The 23,368-nt window shown below is 51.3% G+C and overlaps 1 protein-coding gene across 1 annotated transcript in view; it reads right to left on the bottom strand.

Annotated features, from left to right (window-relative positions):
• ITGAE (integrin subunit alpha E) overlaps positions 1-23,368 on the bottom strand; it is a 72,124-nt gene that overhangs the window by 32,000 nt on the left and 16,756 nt on the right. Inside the window, 17 exon segments of the mRNA XM_075904627.1 lie at positions 297-431; positions 1,164-1,294; positions 3,078-3,210; positions 4,376-4,443; positions 4,908-5,058; positions 8,351-8,504; positions 11,789-11,940; positions 13,429-13,550; positions 13,776-13,862; positions 14,638-14,788; positions 16,301-16,454; positions 17,188-17,339; positions 18,792-18,913; positions 19,970-20,131; positions 20,655-20,772; positions 21,561-21,631; positions 22,683-22,792. Of these exon segments, the coding sequence (XP_075760742.1) occupies positions 297-431; positions 1,164-1,294; positions 3,078-3,210; positions 4,376-4,443; positions 4,908-5,058; positions 8,351-8,504; positions 11,789-11,940; positions 13,429-13,550; positions 13,776-13,862; positions 14,638-14,788; positions 16,301-16,454; positions 17,188-17,339; positions 18,792-18,913; positions 19,970-20,131; positions 20,655-20,772; positions 21,561-21,631; positions 22,683-22,792 (2,173 nt within the window).

Here is a 23,368-nt window from a genome sequence, read left to right as displayed (position 1 = left end):
TCACTCATGGAGTTCGTTTTCAGTTTAGTTTCTCTTTAAGAGCTCTGTAGGTACAGCCTGCCTTATAACCCCTATAAGATAGGGCGGATCATTCTGTGGTCGTCTCATACAAGACACCGTTCACGAGTTATGCATGGGCACCATATGGATTTCACTGGGGGGGCCATACAGGAAAGGCACCAAGGAGAAGGTTTTTTTTGTCACCATTAACAAGCAGGAACAGAAATATTTCAAAGAACTATTGGAAAGCTCCTCCTCCGCCCCCGAGTCAGAATTGCGGAAGCCAGTGTCTTTACCTCAAGCCGATACACATAAACTCTTCCCTCTTCCCCATGGATGTGATAAAACGGGGCTCCCACGAGAAGGTGGTCTGTCAGCCCATCTCGGTTCACGTCCAGAGTGCAGAGTTCAGAGCCAAAGTAAGACCCAACCTGTGCTCCAGAAAGAGAGTTGGGTTTTACACTGGAATTCCCAGTAAAGAAATAAATCTGTTAAGGTATCCCATGGTGCCCTTTGCAACCGTCTGCATAGTCATTATGTATCTATCCCACTGTCTTTATGTGGATCATTTCATGACTCCTATCTTTATAATGCAGCCATCTCTGGGGAGGGCTCCAGTAACCAGTCACAACACTAGTATCACGATGCAACAGTTTTACAATGGGCAATGGAGGATACCTTTGCCGGTCAGAGTGCCTGGATTTTGTGTGGTGGGGGATGCAGTGATAGTCCAATCCCATTTATCTGAACCTCTTTCAAACCTCCCTCTTCACCAAACTGGGGGTAGCATCCTCTCCCCATCTATCCACCACACCAGTTGCCTGAATTTTTCTACCGCCGCCAAAACTTTATGGATGAACAAAGTTATGCAGCTCGCTTCCTATGTTCTGCACTTGCCCACTCTGAAGTCTGTGAGGAGTCAAGATGGGGGGCAAACCCTCAGCTAGTGTAAATTTTCATAGGTCAAGTAGGCTCTGATACTTTACACCAGGATCTGCCTGGAGAAAAATGCAGGGGAAGTTCCAGTTAGGGGAAGTGTATGCAGGAAAATGCTCTGTAATGGCAGCATTGCCACAAAGTCACGTGGAGTGTATTTTTTTCCTCCGGACATAATGCTGTCAGCCCACTTTATGGCCACCAGAGACTGAACAAAGCCCACGTACCTGATCTCCTTGCAGGATTTGCTTTACACGATCTTTCTGAAACACCAGCACTTTCCCCGTCATGCTGTGCTGGGGAGCTCCGGCAATGTACAAAGCACCCTCTTGTGTGGTCGCTGCAGCCACGCTGTACCCTGCATTTAGCAGAAACGACGCGTGATCAGTGCAGCACTTTATCGCTCAGCTCAAAAGCCAGGGACACCCACGCTGGAGCTGAGATTCTCACGTGGAGCGTCACAGCGCTAGAGACGGGCCAGGACATTGAAATCGAGCCCTGGAGCAGGAACCAAAACTCCTGTGTCGGAGGCTGTCGTGGGCCACGGTTTTGGTGTGGTCCCATCTCACTCAAAAGACGGATTAGGAAATACCAGGAGATGGTGACTTGCCTGAGAGAAAGTGACTCAATGGTGGGCCCATTGGGGTTCTGTTAGGCTCACGAGACATTGTGTTTACTGTTGCCCACCCACAGGGTTCCCCGATTCGGCTGGTTTCCGTCTGCGTAGTTTTTTCCCCGCCTGTGTTAGTAAGTGACACGCACGTGAAGCAAGGACACGTAGCGCGAGCAGCACGCTGATTGCACACAACACTGATTGTGAGAGCTGTGCGCTCCCTTTGCTTCCAATCAATGCGCTGCTACGATTCAAATCAGCTCACCCCGCAAATTCTAGGGACACAAGTGCAGAGAACAACATAACTCTAACCTGGGAGATCACCTTGCAGCCCCCCGCGATGAAGGAGGGCCACTCACGCAGCCCATTCACTAGTTTGGCTTGCCCCTCGCTGATGTAAATGGCTCCGCAGTAGCCACGCTCGATAACGTTTTGAACACATTCCCAGCGTTTAATCACGGAGCCTGGATTGTTCCCTGCAATGTACACCTGTTGGGCCTCACTTTAATTGCCTGTGGAGGCCGACAGGTTAAAAATCCATAATAAAGGAGACTTTATACCATGAGAGGGATTCAGAAAAAGAAAGCTCCCGGGGAGAAGAAAGGACAAGCATTGTGGTGGGGTATTTAAGACACACACAGGCCAGAGCACCTGTAACTAAAATGGAGAGATTTCTGGAGCTAAATCTAATACAGGTTGAACCTCTCTAGTCTGGCAACATCCGTGGTCTGGCATGATTTTAGTTAGACACATGTCCACTTATCATGAGTGTGGCCAAGTTTCCCGTGGTCCCATTAAGTTTGTTTACAGCCACCAGTGCTGGCTCTCAGTGTTCTGCACTGTTGTTTAGTTCTAATTTACCCCTAACAGTCTTCTCAGAGCCTAGGAAGCAATGGAAGCATTGGTGATGCTGCTAGACAATATTGACCTCCTGTGGTTTGGCAAATTCTCTGGTTCGGCACCGGTCAGGTCCCAAGGGCGCCGGACTAGAGAGGTGCAACCTGTATCAGGAGATAACAGGACTCCCAATGCTATAAAGAGCTTGTGTTAATAAGACAAAAACTTGGAACACATTTTGAACAGTCTTCCAGCACACCAGGCCAAGATTGGTAAGGATTCAGGAGCTGTTTGCTCTCCCGTCTCCGCAGCACATGGAATATTTCCCCATTTCAGGCGCCGAAAGATTCCATTCTCTCTGAGAGTTGTGGTACAGGAAGCAGTGCGTATTAGCAGGGCGCAGCGGATGCCAGGGTGTATATGCTGTCAGTGAGCGTGACCACTGTGCTGCTGGGTGGCAGGGAAAGTATTTCTGTCTCAGCCCCTTTTCCCGGCTACGGGAAACAGAGGTGCAGCCAGTTCCTGTGAGGTTTGCTGTTCGTTGGGTTAACCGTTTTCAACGCTGGCACATCACCCACTATGCACCACCCACATATCGAGATATTTGGCCTGATCCTTCTCCCATTAGCTGTACTGGGAGCAGGACTGGAGCCATCTGCTTGCTCCTGGGCTGGCAGGGGGTGCTTTTTACCTAGGTAGCTGTATCTGGCTCCCTTTGCTTCTTTAGATTCGTTCAGGAAAGCGGCCGTCTTGGTTACCAAATCATACAGCAGAACGCCACCCGACCAGTCAAAGGCTCCCACCGCGCCAACCAGTATGTGCTGCTGCCGAGTTCACAGAGGGGAAGACAGAAGAGAGGGATGGATGTGAATCCCCATTTGCCCTTCTCCTGCACTTTGTGCCTAAGGATCTGAAAAAGCTTTAGCAAATATCAACGTGTTCAGCCTCTCGTCTCCCCCAGACGCTCGACTGGCACTTCTATTCCCATTCCCCAGAGGGGGAATCTGAAGCACACTGAGGTGTGCCAAAGCTCCTCCTTAACCTGAGTGGGTCCCATGCTTGTCTCAGAGGCTCGCAGCAGCCCTTAATTTAGACACTGGCCTGCTATTGGTTGAGCTACTCTCGTCATTGGCCAGCATGGGGAAAAGAGGGGAAACCAAACTTCATAATCTTTGCACGCGCGCACACACGCACACAGAATGGTAAAAGGTAGGACGAACCCACTCTATTTCTAGTACTGAAATGGGGATCGGGAGTTGGGGGGAGAGGGAGGAGGGAGACCCAGGCCTGCCCTCTACTCCGGATTCCAGCCCAGGGACCCTATAATAGCAGCTGTCTCTAATGTTTCCGGTAACAGCTGTGTGAATGCTACAAATCCCTGAGCCCCTTCCCCACAGCCTTCTCCAGCACCTTCCTTACTGGGGAGTCTTCCTCCTGGGACCTACGTGCACTTTCTTCTCCCAGACTCTCCACCACTTTCTCTCCTCAGCTCCTTCCTCACACACTGAAGAGGAACTCTTTAACCAGCCTCAACTGGTTCTTAATTGGCCCCAGGTGTTCTGAATAGTCTGACTCACTTGACTCTGGAAAGCTCCATCACTCTCCTGTACCCCTCTGGCTTGACCCCATCCCACTACCCTATGGTCAGATAAAAACCAGCAGCGTGGGAAACAGAATCCAGGTCCCCTGACTCCCTGGCATCAGCATGAAACAAAGCCAATTTTGGTAAAGATACACCAGTTACTCTCAAGGAAGAGTCCATATGTGCATTAGCCACTGAAATCAGATCTACCAGCCAGCGAGCAGATGCAAGTGGAATCTATATGCAATCTAGAGATACCAGTCGAAGGGGATTTGACTGGTCTGGCTCTCACGCTGGAGCATGGGTCATTATGTAGGAAATAGAATCAATTCTTTGCAGCCTCCCAAACCACAGAACAACAGTGCCTTGCACACATCTGCCACAGTGAAAGTGCACCACCCACTTGCCTTGTCCAAGATCTGTGCGCTGAAACCAGTTTGTGCCAGCTCATATTCTGTAATATCTCCCGCCGTCCCTGAAAAGCAGAAGAGGACTGGGTGAGTCATTTTCTCATGGGTGGTGGGTGAAAGCCTGCTGAGGAAGGCAAGCACAAAGCCCCGCCCCTTCTGACCAAAGTCCCACCCCCTTTTGACCAAGGCCCCGCCCTTTCTGACCAAGGCCCCGCCCTTTCCACAATCTCATCCCCATGGAGTCAAGCCAAGCCCCCAGCCAAGGTTACTGCCCCCAGACCCAGTGGGTGGCATGGCCCACCTTTCCTAGGGGTTCAGAGTGCCTAGGGCAACCACACAGCAGCCCCAGTCCTCCCAGGCGGCTGATGAACTAGGTTGCCACACTGCACCAGCAGCCCTCCCAGGTGGCCGGTGAAAAGCGTAGTCAGTTTTGGGAAGGCAATGCCTTCCCTTGCCTATGTTACCCACCACCCATGCGTCTTCTTGTGGTTGCTCAGACAGGGCAAGAAGGTAGCGGTTCCCCCTTCACCTTCTGTCGCAATGATCTTCTGCTGCAGGGTTGAAAGGAGCCCATCTAACGCCGAATAATTGGTCACCCGGAATAAATGACTTTCATCTGGATCAGAGGCGATCAGCTGCAACTCACTTAGGGCTTTGGGCTTGTTGAAGGCGTCTCCCACCTGTGGCAGAGACCAAGAGCAATGAAGAAGAGCAGCACCTGGATGGAAAAACGGTGGCTTTTCCTAGCTACATCCGTTCGGGGGTCATAACTCCCCAGGAATCTGCAAGGGGCTCCATGCTGAGTGCATCCCGACAGCAGCTGCAATTGCAGTTGATGTCAGTAAGTTGCATGTTCTCAGGGCTCCCGGTATCGGGCCTTTAGGGAACAGATCCACATTACAGGCTCATGTCGTATTTGTGGTAGCGGAATAGGAAAAGGAGAGTCTAAGCTGCTGAGGAGGGGCAAATATCAAAGCTGAAGTTTCTCTGTATAACTCTCTGCTAAAGAATTACTCTTCTGAATTTGTTTAGAAATCAAGCAGCTCGTTAGTTTAGTCTTAGTAATAAATGTGTCCTGATTCCTGGTGTCTCTGTCTTGTACACGCTCCATAATAAACCTTCTATTTCCTCCCCATCACACAGTCCTCGGAGTTTCTGTTCCTGCAGCTCATGCGCAAAATAAAACTTCTTTCACCTTTATAGAATGCCTTTTGAACCTGTCTTTCTCCCGAGGTAATTACCAACTAGAACCAAGGTGCTCGTGTTTCAGATATCTAAAACCAGTGGCCCAAATCCCTAAGGAGCTGTTGTGGATGATAATAATATTGAACAAAGTTGAGCTCCACCAGTTACATTTTCTTTCTTTGAAGATGCAAATGAAGTCAATTCACAATTTTAAAAATAGTTTATTTCCAAAACTCTTTGTATTAAGTGTGGCACTGAAAGCGAAATATTCTGCCATGTTTAGAATCACTTTTAGGCTGATATTTTTTGTTTTTTGGTAGAAGAAGATACAAAATGTCTCCAAGCTATCCCCACTCTCTAAGAACCAAGGAGCGGTGCTGACTGATAAAGTTGATTGAAGTGAACTAACGAAGAATTAATATTTCCATTCTTTTGTTTCCCTGGGAGATGTGTAGCTAAATTCTTGCCCACGTCCCACCAGTCAGTTTTGAAAACTATGGATTTTCAGGCAAGATTTTAAACACTTTTATTTATTCATTGTGACTTATGCATGTGCCATTCCCCTCTTTCAGTGCCATGAGTGAAGACAGAGTTTGGACTTGTCGTACCTTAGTGCTTTTTTAAAACACATAGGGTACGTCTAAACTACATGGCTCCGTCGACGGAGCCATGTAGATTTGTTTGTTCGGCAAAGGGAAATGAAGCCGCAATTTAAATAATTGCGGCTTCATTTAAATTTAAATGGCTGCCCTGCTCTGCCGATCAGCTGTTTGTCGACAGATCGGGGCAGTCTGGACGCTCCCCTGCTGACACGAAAACCCTTTATTGACCTCCCTGGTAAACCTCATCCTACGAGGCATAACAGGGAGGTCGATAATGGGCTTTCAGGTCAGCGCGGGAGCATCCAGATCAGCTGTTTCTCGGCTCAGCGTGGCAGCCATTTAAATTTAAATGAAGCCGTAATTATTTAAATCGCAGCTTCATTTCCCTTTGCTGATCAGCCTAATCTACATGGCTCCACCGATGGAGCCATGTAGTTTAGACACACCCATATTGAACACCCACTGGCTTTATCGTGTACATTGCATTTTGCAATATGAACACAATGCAGGGAGCCTCAAGGAGAGATTTAAATGTGGAGACAGTCGCCAGACACCAGGCAAGGAAGCTGCTTTGTTCCAAAATGGTTAAGTATGAGAGAAGTTGGACGTGAAGTAGGAACAGCAAAGATGACTGGTCAGAGCACACAGCAGAGCACAACAGGCCTGGGTCTGTACTAGAACAGGCAGGTCAATTTAAGGGATGCATTTTGCGTGGCTGGATGCGCCTGACTTTAAGTCGAGCCATGGCAGCATCCACACAGCAGGAGGCTGACGGGAGCGCACACACCCATCCGCTTCCCTTACTCCTTGCAGAATAAGGAGTACCGGATGCCAGCGGGGGCGGCCCTCAGCATTTGATTTATGAGTCTACATTAGACCCGCTATATCAAACACTAGGGCTGTGTCTAGACTGGCCAGTTTTTCCGGAAAATCAGCCGCTTTTCCGGAAAAACTTGCCAGCTGTCTACACTGGCCGCTTGAATTTCCGCAAAAGCACTGACTTCCTACTGTAAGAAATCAGTGCTTCTTGCGGAAATACTATTCTGCTCCCGTTCGGGCAAAAGTCCCTTTTGCGCAAAAGGGCCAGTGTAGACAGCTCAGATTTGTTTTCCGCAAAAACGCCCCGATCATGAAAATGGCGATCGGAGCTTTTTTGCGGAAAAGCGCGTCTAGATTGGCACGGACACTTTTCCGCAAAAAGTGCTTTTGCGGAAAAGCGTCCGTGCCAATCTAGACGCTCTGTTCTGAAAATGCTTTTAATGGAAAACTTTTCCATGAAAAGCATTTCCGGAAAATCATGCCAGTCTAGACGCAGCCTAGAAGATCGACCTCCAGAAGTGTTGACATGCCCTCAAGGTGTAGGAGTGAACAGGGTCCAAGTGAAGATGGATGTTGTGAGGGCTTATAGGTGAGGTAGAGAAACTTAGCTGTAACAAGTTTCAGAGGAACTTTGAGGACATTTCAGAGGAAAGAGAGAGGAACAAGTAAAGGCAGCTGAGGAAAAGGTGGTGTAAATGATGTCAGAGGAAGTCCACAAGAGACTTGACACTGCAGTACTCCACCGAGTTGAGTTGGATTTTATTTACCTGTTGCTCCTATTATTAACTCAGCCCTGGTCTGCACTAGGGAAGTATTTTGAAATAACTCCCCTTATTTTGGAAAGGCTAGCAGAGTGTCCAAACCAAGCCCATTATTTCAAAATAAGGGGCTGGTTATTTCAAAATGAAAGCTCCTGCTTTCTAGGAGGAATAACACTTACTGTATTTTGAAAGAGTTATTTCGAAATAGTGGGAATGTGGACGCTCCACTATTGCTATTTCAAAATAACTACTCCCCAGCGACATTCAAAGTAATTATTCCCCAGTGCTTCTTGGGGCTCTACGTTGAGGTAGAGCGTCCACATTCAGGGAGCTGCCTCGGACTAATTTCGAGGCTTCTCTGTGGTATAGACACGCTATTTTGAAATAGCTTATTTTGAAATAACTCCCAAAATAACTATTTCAGAATAATTTCCTAGTGCAGACATGCTCTCAGAGAGGTGGTTTTGTTTTTAATTTATTAATTTCCATCATTTACGGGGTTTCCATGTGCGCTCTTCCTTTCTCGCCCTGCTTTTTAATGAGGGATACCGGCTACATGCAGGGGGACAGATTAGAAGAAGAGCCTCTGGCTATTCCCAACTTACCCCGATGGCATAGCGGTCAATTCCTGCCATTTTGGATGAATTGATCACGGTTGTTAAGTTCATTGGATCCAGGAATATTTCCCCATCTGTCAGCACAACTATGATCTTGGCAGCGTTTTTCTGGGACCCCTGGCTCTCATTGAAGATAGAATCCCTGTGAAAATTGTTATACACAGAATGAGACTCTGGGGGCAGGGAGATGGACTGACAGAGCAGCTGAGTTCCTGTGAATGTCTAGGTAATAGTTGTGCTGAGGCCCAGAGAAAGGACTTAAATCCTGAAGACTTTTCCGTTCACCTTCACACAACTTAATGACCAGATTTTTAACCCCCCTCTCCATAGTGAATTTGGTTCAGCCTCTCAGATCCCTCCTCTCATTCTTCACGCAGCACACAGTCAACCTGTGGAACTCCTTGCCAGAGGATGTTGTGAAGGTCTGGATTTTAACAGGGTTCCAAAAAGAACTAGATAAATTCATGGAGGTTATATCCATCAATACTTACTAGCCAGGATGGGCAGGAATGTTTGCCAGAGGCTGGGAATGGGCGACAGGGGAGGGATCACGTGATGATTCCCTATTCTGTTCAATCCCTCTGTAGATAAATCTATGTATTATATATATTACTTCATGTCATTTCAACCAGAAAGGACACAGTCTCAATGACCTGCTAACCTGCATCCTACTTCAGAAGACATTCAAATCTGCACTTGAAAGGGAATCCTCTGAACTGGCATTCATGCTAAAATTCGACACTCTCCGCACGGGACTTAACAAAGACCCCAGCTATCTTACACATTACAAAGATAGCTTCCCCAATTATCACCTCTAATACTATTAACTCACAGACATTTCCCCTTCCCCACCTCTAATATCATTAACTCACTGGCATTCACCTTCCTTCCCCCCCCCCCCCCCCCCACATCCCCCTTCTGTTCTGTAATGTGATTTGTCCTTTTCATGTGTGTTCATTTTTTAAAAATTTTATCCTTTGGTATATATGGTTGTGGCTACTTTCTTCCATTATTTGATCTGAGGAAGCGGGTCTGGCCCACGAAAGCTCATCATCTAATAAACCATCTTGTTAGTCTTTAAAGTGCTACATAGTCCTGTATTTTGTTTCAGCTACACCAGACTAACACGGCTACATCTCTATCACTATTCATATGACTTGACGTTGTGCTTCTCCATATAACCTTGTAACTTTGTATTAATCCATATAACCTTGTAACTTTGTATTAGAACCCTATATAGAAAACTTGTAGAAAACTGAGTATATAGTTAAAGTGGTAAAATGTCTTTTGCTAGGAGTAGAATAAGATCTGCCCCCCACTCTGTAATCAATTGCCCTGTTGAATGAATGAGGTGTGAATGAGTAAGACTTGGGAGCCAAGCACCTCCAGACAGCCTCAACAGTTGAAGAGGGGGTGGAAGCCAGACCCAAGGTGTCAAGTGGGCTCAAGAAAGAAGAGCAGACATATTGACGGCCTTGGGGATTAGAAGCAGGCACCTTCTTTGGAAAACACCCTCTCTGCAGCACAAAGGGACCAATGGACACAGACCCAGATTTTGGATCTGGGATATATTTGCATATGAGAGGGATGCTATAAAAGTGAGGTGTCTTGCAGAGGACCCCGGGTTTCGTCTTGTCACCATCGGAGCATTGATCCGGATCGGCAGAAGCCCAGCTCCACCCCTCCCCCATCAAACTCACCTGGCCAGTGAAGTTAAGGGGAGCTACTCATTGGTAACAACAGCAAGACGAAGTGTGCTTGTGTGTGTGTGTGTGTGAGTGCATGAGTGACATATATATATATATATATATATATATATCATATGCATATGATAAGTGTTGATTATTCTGTGTGTGATCAATAAATGTGGCATGTTGCCTTATCCCCCTGAAAAAGATCCCGAGTGCTTCTTTTAAGTACAACACCTCTGGGGCACCTGGCATTGGCCACTGTGGGCAGACAGGACACTGGCCCAGATGGATCTTTGGCCCTACCCAGTATGGCCGTTCTTATGTCCTCTACCCACTACTGTAAAGGTATGACTGGAAACTGCATCCATCATGTGCAGAGACCAACATGATGACTAGAGAACATGCCCCAGGTCCACTCAGGTCTTGGCCTCTGTGCTGAGGCTCCGAGAAGGGAATCGTCTTATCCCAGTGGTGCGTGGGATGGGGTCCCTGCTGGGATACAGGGATGGGGGCCTGTATCCCAGCAGGGACTGGACAGAGACCGATATCTCACTCCACAAAGGCCTCCTAGCTGCCCCCATGGGGTCAAGGATTTCACAGCCACAGCTGACCTGGGCTGGAGTTGGCCATTCAGCATAGAGCAGCGATGGACACCCTGCAGGCCACATGCAGCCTTTCTGGGCCCCGCCAGAGACAGGGTTGCCAGATCCCGTTGGTTTCCATCCATTTTTCCCCACCAGTTTTACTACAGTGACACCCCCTAAAGCCAGGGCACACGACGGGAGATACGTGATGATTCCACACCCCATTGGCTGTGAGAGCCAGGCACTCCCTCGGCATCCAATCACAGCGCTGCTACGGTTCAGTCAGATCCCCCCGCACATTCTAGGTATGCCAGCGCAGTGAGCAAAACTACTCTCTCCCGGGAGACAATCTTGCGGCCCATTGAGATGAAAGAGGCCATTCATCGCTGGCTGAGAGGTTAAAAGCCCCGGTACCATTCCCATTGAGAAGAACCCGGTATCAAGCTGGTCCCATTGAGAAGAACAGGGACCAGCTTGATTAGCTCCAGTCTTGGTTCCATTCTACAGGTTTGTTTTGTGCATCTCCAGATGCTTGCCAGCTTTTCTTTTCCTTGCCTGCCGGGTGTCCGAAAGGCCAGGGGGTTTGGGCTTTCACGTTGCCAACCGGCTGTCAGCCGGCCAGCTGACATTCCCTAAACCAGGAAAAGCAAGCCAGCGCACAGGTCAAAGGAGGTCAAACCTCCCAGTCTGTTGGCCTGACTTCTCTGCTTTCCCACTCCCCCGGGTATTGTAGCCTTTCGATAAGCAGGCTCACTGGGAGAGTCAGGAAGTCTCAGGACTTGTAGAATATGATCGGGGGAGCTGACAGCCAGCGTGGGCCCTTGGAAATATGGGGGGGCAGCTCTATGCCCCCAGAAAGGGCGGAGTCTCAGGCAGACGGGGTGGAGCTGGGGCAGCCCTGCCCTCAGCCCTCAGAGCCACTTGGTGGCAATTTAAAAGGCCTGGGGTGCCAGCAATTCCCCCATCGTCCCCCAACCCCATCGGTGGGCCTGCATATGCTCAGAGTCCGGGAGAAAACGTACCTGCCTCCCAGAAGTGACCCATCTGGCCGGTTACAGGGACGTGACCCGTTCTAGGCGCCGCATGTTCACGCCGCTGTTTAGGAATTGGCTGAGAAATACAGTCTCTGCATTTCTCCTGGTGTTACTTACAGCACATGTTGGATGGCAGAGGCTGTTTTGGTCACGTTGCCTAACTGGGTGATGTTCTGAACCTTCTGGAAAGTGGCGTTAGCGTTCCAGCTGTCCTTCAGGTCAAACTCTGTTCTGATCTCCTCTCCATACTGCACCAGGGCAAAATCACACTAGAAAGAAGTATCAGGGAAGAGGCCAGTATTGGTAGCTGATCCAGACAATGGGGCTCTCAGAAACAACCAGTCAAGCCAATCCCAGTGAAGGGAACAGCATTCATGGGGAAAAGGGCAAATTCAGACCGGAGATAAAGCACAATTTTTAACAGGGAAACAAATTGCCAAGAGTTATGGTGAATTCTCCATCACCGACCATTTGTAAATCGAGCTTGGACGTTTTTCTAAAAGGGCTGCTCTAGTTCAAACAGCGATAGAAATGTAGCCGTGTTAGTCTGGTGCAGCTGAAACAAAAACCAGGACTATGTAACACTAATAAACCATCTTGTTAGTCTTTAAAGTGCTACATAGTCCTGTTTCTAGTTCAAACAGGAATTCATTCAGACACTCCCTCTGGCTTGTGTTCTGCTGGAGGTCAGATTGGCTGACCACAGTAGTCGCTTTTCTGGCCTTGTAGTATAGTGTGAATTGTTTAGGGAAGGCCAGAAAGCAAACACTTTTCCGGCAGAAATCGCATCTCTATTCTCAAGAGATGAACACCACGTTTTAAAAGAAAAGTTACGTTAGTTCAGAAAAATGAAAGCCACCACAGCAAGTTCTGAATTTACTGTTCAGAGAGAGGGGAGATTTAGACAAGAATCGGAGGTGGGAGGGGTGGGGGTGAGGGTGAGTTCCTTTTGGGGGTTTTTTTTTGCCACCCATCTGCAGAAAGAATTATGTGGGATCGTAATGAATTCACCAGCGCCACTCCGCGCTGCACCGTGGCTTTCCTTTGCAGCTCTCCCATTCCAGGGCTGACCCGGCCTGCCCTGGCGTGATCACCGCACAAGGTAAGCACTTCAAGGCAGGGACTGTCTCTTGGCTATATTTTTGTACAGCGCCTTGCACCAGGGACCCTTGCCTGCAGGAGCTACCGGCACAACAATGATGAATATAAAGGATGTTATGTGGAAAGGTGCTAATGGCGGCCTGCGGGGGACTCTGGCATCCAAAGACCTGTATAGATTGTGCTAGAAACAGTAGCTATGCCAAGCGCTCTTTCAGGCTCCACAGAAAAAGGCAGCCCAACAGTAAAACAGTGGGAAATAACGGGGATGACTGCCCAAGGCAGAGCCAACAGACAGATCGGCAGGGTTCCCTTGGGTGCAAAGACAGGGGCTAGGATATCGGTTGCGGGACGTGGGCAGGAAGCGAGGGGAAGCCGTTGTGAGTTGTGAGGAAGCAGAGAGACACACAGTTCCCAGGAGAGGCAGACTTGGGGACGCCTGCACCGGGAAATGGCCTATTGTTGTGGGTTCCCACTGTGCTCAGAGAAGCCTCTGTGTGTGCGTGTCGTGTGAATAAGCCTCCTGCACCTACACTGTATCCCTTACATCCTACCCTAACAAGAACAGCCTTCGGCTAGTCCCGCGGGCCAAAGGGGCAATGCTCATAAAGCACAGCAGCTGCCGTATTGGCAGACCGATAGCCGAAGCAGGGGGCTACCTCGAAGCACTTCTCATAGAAGGTTTTCATCATGTTGGAGATGAAAGCTTTGGCTCTTTTAAAATCCTCCGGCTCGATGCTCCCGGATCCGTCCAGCACGATGGCGATTTCCGTCCCTGAGTCTGCAGGGACAGGAGAAGGTGGCCAGGAGCTCAGAGCTTTTGAGTAGGACCCTGGTCATTCCAGCCCTTCGAGAAATGTGGCATAGAGACCAGGCGGGCACGGAGCGGCAACGCCTGCCGTTCCAGGGCCAGCGTTCAGAGGGCAGCGATCATCTGCCACGCAGGGGGATCCTGGGCTATTCTAGTCATCGGTGCAATCCCTGTGCACGGTATTTTATTGCTTACATGAGTCTTCGATCTCCTCCTCCTCCTCCGGGCCAGAGTGGATGTTGTTATTGTTGCTGTTCTGGTTTTCATAGCCGAGCCCTTCCTCTGGGAGAGAGGCAGGTAGACAGAAGAAACGAAGGGGTGGGAGGAGAAAGGAAATAAAAAATGAAAATAGGCTTTGCAGTGGGGCCCAAAGCCAGGACCCCCTGGGGAGCTGTGTCCCCTTGTAAGCTGAGCGCTTCAGCGGCCACTCCGGAGACATTCAAACACCTCCCAGCTGATGAGCAGAGTGCCCACAGCACCCATACCTGGCAGCATGTTTCTATTGGTCGTGCACACCAGCACATGCCTTGGTGCACATAACAAAATTTATTCTGCACATGGATGGAAAAAATTAGAGGGAACATTGGTAGGGGGCTCGCTGATTTCTGCCCTGGGGCCCTGAATTGCCGTCATTGGGCCTGAGCTCTGCAGCTCTACAAGGTGCACACGACAAGACCTCTGAGTACGGCACTCAATGGAAGCCATCTGCCCGGCACAGAGCACCGGGTCTTGGGCGCTGCTACCTCCCTCCAGTCCCTTCAAACAGGGAGCTCTAGTTGCAGGCCTCGGCCCCAGGAGCTGCAGTTGCAGGTCAGAGGAGGCAGAGTATAAAAGGAAGGGGAGGCTGGATCAAATAGGGCAGGGTCTGTCTTCTCCCCTGCAGGCTGCCTCAAGCCAGGGAAGTCTCTGGCATTCTGTTACCCCGGGATGTCAGCTGATTTGCTTTTAGTTTCGTTTCTGTGATGCTTTGGCAGAAAACGAACGATGCCTTGAACAGCCTGAGGTTTGGCGCTTTATTTACAAATCTGCGGCCCTCATCATGCCAGCGGCCTGTTACCTGAAGTCCCCAAAATACTCCTCTCCAGCACCAACAGGAAGCCGACCAAGGCCTCGTAGTCAGGCAGCTTGAACAAGTAACGGTCATCAGGGTCCGAAGCAATGAGCTGCAGCTCGTTCAGAGCCTTTTGCTTGCTGAAGGCGTCTCCGACCTACGGAGGGAAAGGCGAGCCCTAGGCTAGTCCTGGGAAGTCTTTGCAGAGAGACACAAGACTATCACGGCTACATTTCTACCACAAAACAAGCAAACGCCCAAGAGATCCACAACTCTCCGAGCAACAGCGGAGGGAGCCGTCGCCTGCAGCCAGGAGCCTGGATTCCGGAGGGAATCCTCATTCATTCTGATTGATTCAGCTGCAAGGAAATCGCTAATCTGACCCCTCCTCTACCAGGGGGGCCAGGGGAAGCCCAGGGGCCCTAAACCAGCGCCAGCCCTTCTCTCCGAGACAGCAATTCACCCGAGTTCCTCAGCTCAGCAGGTTTACTCTGCTCCACTGTGGAAGTGCTGGTCAGAGTACAACCGGGACTGAGCAGCAGATGGGACTATGCCAGTAAATTAGCTAATTAATTAATAAGCATCCCCGGAGGAGCGCCAGGATTTACTCACACCCTGGGAGGGCGAGCGGAGGGGAGGTTGTGAGAAATACCATGGGGTTTGCTGGTAGGGCTGCCAGATGGTTTCAACAAAAATATCGGACACATTTGACATGACATCCAATCCACATCACATCTGCTTTAGAAAATACTGGCCCGTTCTATTTTCTCATTCATATTTTCTCCATTTGTTTCCCGAACAGAAAGCTCAAATACTAGACTGTCTGGTTCAAAACGGGACACCTGGCCAGCCTATTTCCTGGAGTCTGCCCAGGGCCGCTCAGAATCTCGTTCATTCACAGTGAACTCTGGAAGGCTGTCTGGGTCCAGGACGTCTACGTGCATGACCTTGCAGACGATTTTCTGCAGAAGCTGCTGCTCCCTTGCGTCCTTGCCACTTCCCTCCAGCTCAGGGCCGTCCCAACCACTACGCGGCTGCGGAGAGCACTGCAAAACTGGGCACCGGCAGCCAGCTCCATCTCCTGAACCCCCCCCCCCCCCGCAGGCTGCGTCCTGCTCCCCAGCCGTTTCCCCTTCTGGCAGACAGAGAAAGCTGCTCGCCGCAGCGCGCGCCTCCCGCCTGCTCCCCGCAGACGACACGTCAGCCAGGCTCTCTCAGGCTCTCTCTGTCTGGCGCCTTCTCCCCTCCCCCTGCAGCGCTGGGCCCGCTCCCCACAGCTTCTGCCCTCGAGCACAGCCCCTCCCCCCCCCCCGCAGCGGGGTGTTTGTGCAAGTGCTTGGGCCATGGGTGGCCCATCCACGCCCACGCCCCCTGAAGCCCTCCAGGGCTCCCCTCAGGCCCCAGCCCGGAGCAGGGTCAGTGTGCTGGGCTCACCCTCATCTGCCCGGCGCTGCAGCCCAGGCGCGAGGTTGGCATGCTGGGGCTTACCGTGTGTCCCCCCCAGCATTTCCCTCTCCCCTGAATTCGGGGACCCCCCGAGTGGGCCCTGCTGGCTACGCCGCTGCTGGATAGGGTACCAGAACTGGCCGGGTTCTGCACTCTGGGAGGACCAGGCCTTTGACAGGTGTGACCGCGCCGGAGCTGGGCCCGCGCGTCACGGCACACGTACCCCCAGGGCGTAGCGCCGGATCGTGGCCATTGCCGGGGAGCTCATCACGTCCGACAAGCGCAGCGGGTCCAGGAAGATCTCCCCGTCGGTCACGACCAGGATGATCTTGGGCGCGTCGGTGACAGACCCGCGGCTGGTGTTGAAAATCTCATCCCTGGGGAAACGCAAACGCAGACGAACCTTATGGAACACAACACACGGGCACAGCGGCATGCGTGCGTGTGCATCAGGGGCCTGACGGCGGCTCCAGCGTGCCAGGAAGCTCCCACAGCACTAACACACGTGGAGGACACGCAATCGTTAGTGGTGGGTTTGTGCCATTCGGGGACAGGATCGCTCCATCCAGGGTAATAACCCCTCGTTCTTAAGTAGCCCTGTTCCTTAGTAGATCACATCACTGAACAGGCCACCGTCATTATCCCCATTTTAAAGATGGGAAACTGAGGCAAGGAGAAGGGAAATGGCTTGCCCCAGGTCACCCATCAGGTCAGTAGCAGAGCCAGGAACAGAACCCAGGTCTCCTGAGTCCCAAACCTGTGCCCTAGCCACTAGGTCACACTGCCCCCTCTCCCGATAGGCCAGGGGGAACTGGGACTCTAATGTTCCAAAGGCAGCTGGGAGGGAACCCCTGCTTTGCCCCTTAACAACCTCTTCTGGTGGATACCTTAGACCTGATAAGCCCTGGGGGAGGCACATCCAGACCGCCCCTGCCAGCGGGACCTTTGGGCCGGGGATACCGTACGAAGGGAGGAAAGGGAGAGGCCCAAGGGGGAGATCAGAGGGTCTCGGCCGGGGGAGATTTAAGGCGAGCTATGCCCCGAGCACGAAGCAGAAGAAATCCCCGTGGGAGCGGGGGAAGGGGCGGCTCTCAAGGGTGTGAGACTCACAGCACGTGTTGCAGGGCAGACGCAGTCTTGGTCACTGAGCCCAGCTGCGTTATATTATGGACCCTGAAGAGCGCCCAGGACCGGTTGCAGCTTTCCTGCAGGTCCAATTCCGTTCGGATCTCTGCTCCGTACTGTACCACAGCAAACGTCACCTGGGCCGGGCAGAAGACCGAGGCAGAACGGGCTGAGATCTGAGGCAGGGATCTCGAGGCCCGACTCCAAGCACCACACTTAGCATTTAGTACGGGGGGGGGGGGGGAGAATGTGTGGAAAGTGTCTCCTCAGCTATCCGTGACTCCACATACAGCACAGGGGGAGTATCTGGATCCATTTTACTCCCCGTTTTCCCCCCTCTGCTTTTATCACCCGCTGGATTCTGGCAGTCCCTGTGGGGACCACCCCACAGAGAGGAGAACGTTTTTTGACTTAAGGCAAATGCGGCCGCCATCTTATCCATCCAAACGTCCGCTCTGGCCCCGTCTTTCCGGGCCCTCCCTCCATCCCCAAACACTAGGCTCACTGGAACAAAAGGGCTAGGGCGTCTGTCTGTCCCTTGAGTTGTGTTTCAAAATACCTTGGGAGTTTTCCCTGATAAGCCGTCTAGAGCACCTAGACCAGGGTGGGCAGTAACCGGCCCATGGTCTGGATGTGGCTCGCCAGGGTTAGCCCCTGGCGCTGTATTTATCTGTGCCTCCGCAGGTAAGGACTCATGCAGTGCTCATTGGCCATGGATCGCCATTCCCAGCCAATGGGAGCTGTCGGAAGCGGTGTCTCGGTCTGTGCGGCTTCCCGCTGCTCCCATTGGCCAGGAACAGCGATCCACAGCCAATGGGAGTGCAGGTGACCATATCTGCAGATGCATAACTGAATATAGCGGCGGCAACCTGCCAGGGGCTAACTCTGGAGAATTGCCACCGACTTATTGACTAAACCACCTGCAGGAATGAAAACCCCACCCCCTGCTGGTCTAGTTGCTCCTCTCCAACCAAGCTCCATACTCTTGCTCTCCTGGTCTCTGAGAGATTTTCACTCTTGTTCTAAACCCCTCCAGGGAGACAGACTGGCACAGAAGTTCTGTGGATATTTCACAATCAGCAGTGTGACAAAGTAGTCTGAAGTTTGTAGTTTGCCCTGTCACTAGCTCCAAGTGCCTGATGGTCTGCGAGCACTCGAACAAATAGCAGTCCGTCAGCACAACCGCCCTGTGAGGTACAAAGCCAGAGCAAAACGCAAACCTCTCTGCTTCAGCATAATCAAATTGAAAAGTGAGTAGGACTTAGAGCAAGGAACACAGATTCTATTACCATAATATCTCCCAAAACTTGTAGAGTGCTCAGACCACACGGAGGTAAGCGTGGCATAGAAAGAATTATCCCTATTTTACAGAAGGGGAAACTGAGGCACGGGGAGTCAGCAAACTATTCAAACATTGACTCGGGGTAGAGTTGAGACTGGACTCCAGCTCTCTAGACTCCCAGCTTTGTGCATAACCCTGAAAACTTTCCAGTATCCGTGGGAAACCACAGCCTGTTTGTTCTCTCTGCTGAAACGTGACCAGAGTCTGAGATGCCCGCTCCCTTCAGGAGGAAAAGCAGAGCACACACCTCTGGGCATTTCCTCCAGAACCAGGTCATCATCTTGGAGATGAAAGCCTTGGCTCTTTCAAAGTCCTCCGGCTCGATGCTTCCTGATCCATCTAGCACAATGGCTATCTCCATTCCTGAGTCTGCGGGAAGAGTTAAAAATAGACATGGGAAAGGACAATGGGACATGCAGCATTACGAGAGGCTAGGAACTGCAAATTGGGAGCCTGTCATTAGCGAGAATGAAGATGAAGGGAGGAACAGAAAAGGTTCCCCCAAATTCCTACACAGCACCAGGGGCTCTGGAACCTGTGTCCAAACTTGGCATCTTCACTGGGCTTCTGTTGACTCATCTCTGATAGCTGCAGCTTCCTTGGTGCTGTCAATGTTGAGAGAACCCCTGTGGGGCTGCTGCCGCTTTTAGTCACGTCTCCCAAGCCATGATGAGAAGAGATCTCGTTGGCTTTGCACTGTGGTTCACATGTGGGCACTCCACCAGTTTGCCACATCAGTCGTGAGATGCTTCCAGGAAAGCCTCAGTTGCTAAATGACTATTCTACCATACACCTCACCACACAGCAGCCTCAGTCTGCCACCGTCAGAATGTCATCCTTTTCCCTACCCAGCTCACCCCCAATGGAGCGGTACGAGTTCTTCAGATCCCAGCTAATACACCTTTCCACCTTGCTTCCCTGACTCATGAGTCCAGCTACTGTAACCCACGCACCTTCTGAGTTTGGCATGCTGTCCCATCCAGTGACACTAAGACCACTTACAGAGGGGACATCTACACAGCAGGGCAAACGCTGAATTAAGCTATGCAACTTCGGTGATGTCAATTTCGTAGTTGAAGTCAAAATAGCTTAATTAATAGCTTCCTACACAGCAGGAAGTCGAAGGATGAACACTCTTCCTCCAACTTCCCTTCCTCCTCGTGAAATGAGGGTTACAGGAATCGGAGTAAGACGTCCTCCAGCGCTACATTATTTTGAAATAATGGCTTGCTGTGTAGATGCACACTACGTTATTTCGAAATAATGTCAGTTATTCCAAAATAGCGCTGCTGTGTAGATGTATCCAGAGAGAAGAATGAGTCTGCTCTACAGCATTGGCGGGGAGTCAGCTGGCCTTTAGCGCATGTACTAAGTTTCAGAGGTCCCAGGTTTGGTTCCGCCTCTCGACGTTACACAAGCACCTACCTTTGCATGCATGGCTGCTCCTTGAATTGTTGAATGTGTTATTGCCAGCACAGCTGATACCCATGCTCCTCTCTGCACTGGTGAAGTTGTCAGCATCGGACACGTTGATGTTGTTATTATTGTTGTTGTTATTTTGGGCACTGATGTTTAGTTGGGTCTCAACTACGGAACCAAACCAAAAAAGGCAATTGAAGAGTTTTGAGAATTACATATTTTTAACGAACGTAGGTTAAAATGCAGAGACTCCCAAACCAGCGCTCGGAGTAGCTTTTTAAATGCATCGAAGCACCTAGAGGTTTAAATCAGTGGGAATGGGGGTGCTTAGGCCCTTTTGAAAATCACACCTGATGCTGGCTGGAATCCTTAGTTGCCTAATGCTTTTAAAAATCTGTCCCTACATGCCTGATCATGCAGAAGGCAGTAACAGAACATCAGTGTTCGCATTTATTCTTCTCTGATGTTCAGCCTGCATAACCCCAGTGAAATCTGCAGGGCCACATGGGTATAACAGATGGTAGAATTCAGCTCAAATGCCGGATTCCTAGATCCTCTGCGTGGGCAACAGAAGCCCCCCAGCTGGTGCCCAAAGGCGTCAGGGGAGCAGAGCTGGACCGGAACAGCTCAGAGGCAGCCCCCACGGTAACAGCCCCTCCCCACAGACAGGTCGCTCGCTTTGCTTCCGTACGGATATTGCCGAAGTTGAGGAACGCTGCCTCCTGGAATTCTGCGGTGAGCAGGGTGCAGATTCCATTCAACTCTTCTGTGATGCTGAGGGCCTGGCGCCGCTTCTTCTGCAGGCAAGCCTAAGAGGGAAGGGAGGGCCCTGCTGGTAAGTCACGTGCACCCCGACCAAGAAGGTGCAAAGAAACCAACCGGCAACACTTCAGCAATCGGGCCAGGAGACCCGTAATTGAGGCTTGTTATGTTACTGGTCTTTGTAATGCACTGAAAGACTCTTGAAAGGGAGCAGCATGGCTGCCTATGCTCTCCGCGCCTGCCGCTGGACCACATGCCGGGGCTGTGTTGGTCTTTAGTGTTTGACCAAAGCAATGGGTGAGGCTCCAAGGAGAGCCATGAAGTGCTGTTCAAAACACACAAGTCAACACACAGGTAACCGCGTAACCCACACACCTCCTGGGTGTGATGGACTGTCCCATCTGGCGGCACTGAGACCACTTGCAGAGAGAAGCATGGGTCTGCCCCACAGCATTAGCAAAGAGCCCGCTGGCTTTTAGCGCCTGCGGTGGAGGCACCTGGTCTAAGCTCCTGAGGTCCCGGGTTCAATTCTGCCCATCGGCGTTATGACGCCAGCGTCTCAGACACATCTGAGTCTGCACTAAGTCCAAGCACTTCCTCTTAGCCTCCTTTCCAGCTCGCTCTTGTGCCCAGCACGGCTTCCCCTTGCACACTCAAAGGTACAGCCTGAAACCTCATCCCCTGCTTGGCAATGCGACTGCAACCTGCAGGCCTGCTGCCTCGCGAGCATGCCACCCCGGCCCCGCAGCATTCATCCTGGGCATTTATCTAGCACCGCCCACGGACATGACGCACGGCAAACACATTCCCAGCCCCGGCTCCTCCAGGCACTTACCAGGATCCATTCTGCACTCCTGGCTAGCGAGATGCTCCCGTCCTGAATACTTTTTGACTTTTGAGTATTTCCTAAAACGTGTTTTATAAAAAAGTAAAACAAGTCAAGAAGCGCGCGAGGGGAGGTAACAATGAAATGGAACACACCGAGGTGCGTTTTCTAGTGCTGGTGATCTCAGCATTCCTTATCCTGGGGCAGACACAATACACTGAGGCACAGGAAGCTAATTCAGAGGAGGGATCTCATTTGGAAGGAGCAGCCTATGCCATGGTCAGCTACTAGAGCGATGGGTACCCTGACATGCCAAGTCTGTCCATTGATTCCAGTGGGCTTTGGATCAGGCTTCAAATTAGATCTGTGGTTTTCAAAGTATGGGTCGTGACCCAATACTGGGTCCCGGAAAGTCAGGCACCAGGCACTTTGCTGGAGGGTGACCATGCTACACCCCGGAAGTGGCCAGCAACAGGTCCAGCTCCTGGGGGTGGATTCTGGAGATCTAAGTGCTGTCCCTGCCCTGAGCATTGGCTCCTCTCTCCCAGTGGCCGGTTTCTGGCCAATGGGAGCTGGGGGGCGGGGCAGTGCCTGCTGGCGAGAACAGCGCTCAAAGCGGTTTGCACACCTCTGCCTCGGAGCACAACCTGCCGCTGGCCGCTTCTGGGACGCAGCATGGTCTGTGGTGCAAGGACGAGCAGGAAAACTGCCTTAGCACCCCTGCAGCACCGCCGACTGGCAGCTGCTGGAAGTAAGCCTGCACCCCAACTCCCTGCCTCAGCCCTGAGTCCCCGCCCTCATTCCTGGCCCCATCCCAGAGCCCGTCCTTCTAGTCAAGAGATCTAACCATGCTGGGTTTTCTTCAATTTCCCGCAACTGGGTTGTGAGAAAATAAGTTTGAAAAGCACAGCATTAGATAGGCACCACTCTGCTACGCTTCCCCCCGACCACAGCCACGGGCGCTGCCATTTCTTTTTCCACCAGAGCTGAGTGAGGACCTATGGGCCCTTCCTGCCTCAGGAGCTGCTCTCCGCCTCCTCGTTGCGATGGCACACGCCAGTGTTTGCAACAGCCCCATCCCGTTCAGAAGCAATTCATAGCAACAGCCGGGACGACTGATCTGGACTGTACCTCTCAGACCAACTTCCTGGCACTGGAGCTCACGCGAGGCAAGAGAGCACCGGTTCAGCCGGCCCAGCCTCCTCCCCGGCTCGTCATTGGCTGAGGAAGTCGCCAAAACCCTAAAGCACATGGGGAAAGAAGAACGGGGGTGGGGTGGGAATGAGGAAGTGGGCCCTGTTCTCATTGCATAGGAGAAGGGAGAAGAAATCTATGGAACATTATCAGCTCCAGCCAATCGTGGGACTTCCCCTGTGGCTTCCAGTGTGTCATTGCTGTGGCTGAACATCACAGCCAGGCAGACACGCTGCAGCTCAATAAAGGAAATGGAAGGTCTTTTGCTTTCACTGCGTCCTGGGCCTTCCTTAGGATTTATGGGGCCCGATGGCAGCAGGGGCACGGGGAGAGCTATTGAAAGACATGATTTTATAATCTTCAGCAACAGTCACATTTTTAAAGCACGTTTTAAACCAAGCTCCTCTCGACTTACACGGTAAATTCAGAAACTCACAGGGGATACACCTGTTCATGGGCTTCATTGCCCCTTGAATGAGTGTGTCACTGTTCTGCGAACAGTTATGTCACGTCTAGGTTCTCTAGCTCGTCTTCAGAAGACGACTCACCAGGCTGCAGCAGCCACAGAACCGGGATGGGAAGAGGTGGGTGGGGGGACACTAAGACCCAGTGGTGCCCCACAT

The sequence above is a fragment of the Pelodiscus sinensis genome, chromosome 21 (assembly GCF_049634645.1).
Source record: "Pelodiscus sinensis isolate JC-2024 chromosome 21, ASM4963464v1, whole genome shotgun sequence".
NCBI lineage: Eukaryota > Metazoa > Chordata > Testudines > Trionychidae > Pelodiscus > Pelodiscus sinensis.
The sequence above is the reverse complement of the archived record's forward strand: the minus strand, read 5'-3'. Positions and strand labels throughout refer to the sequence as shown.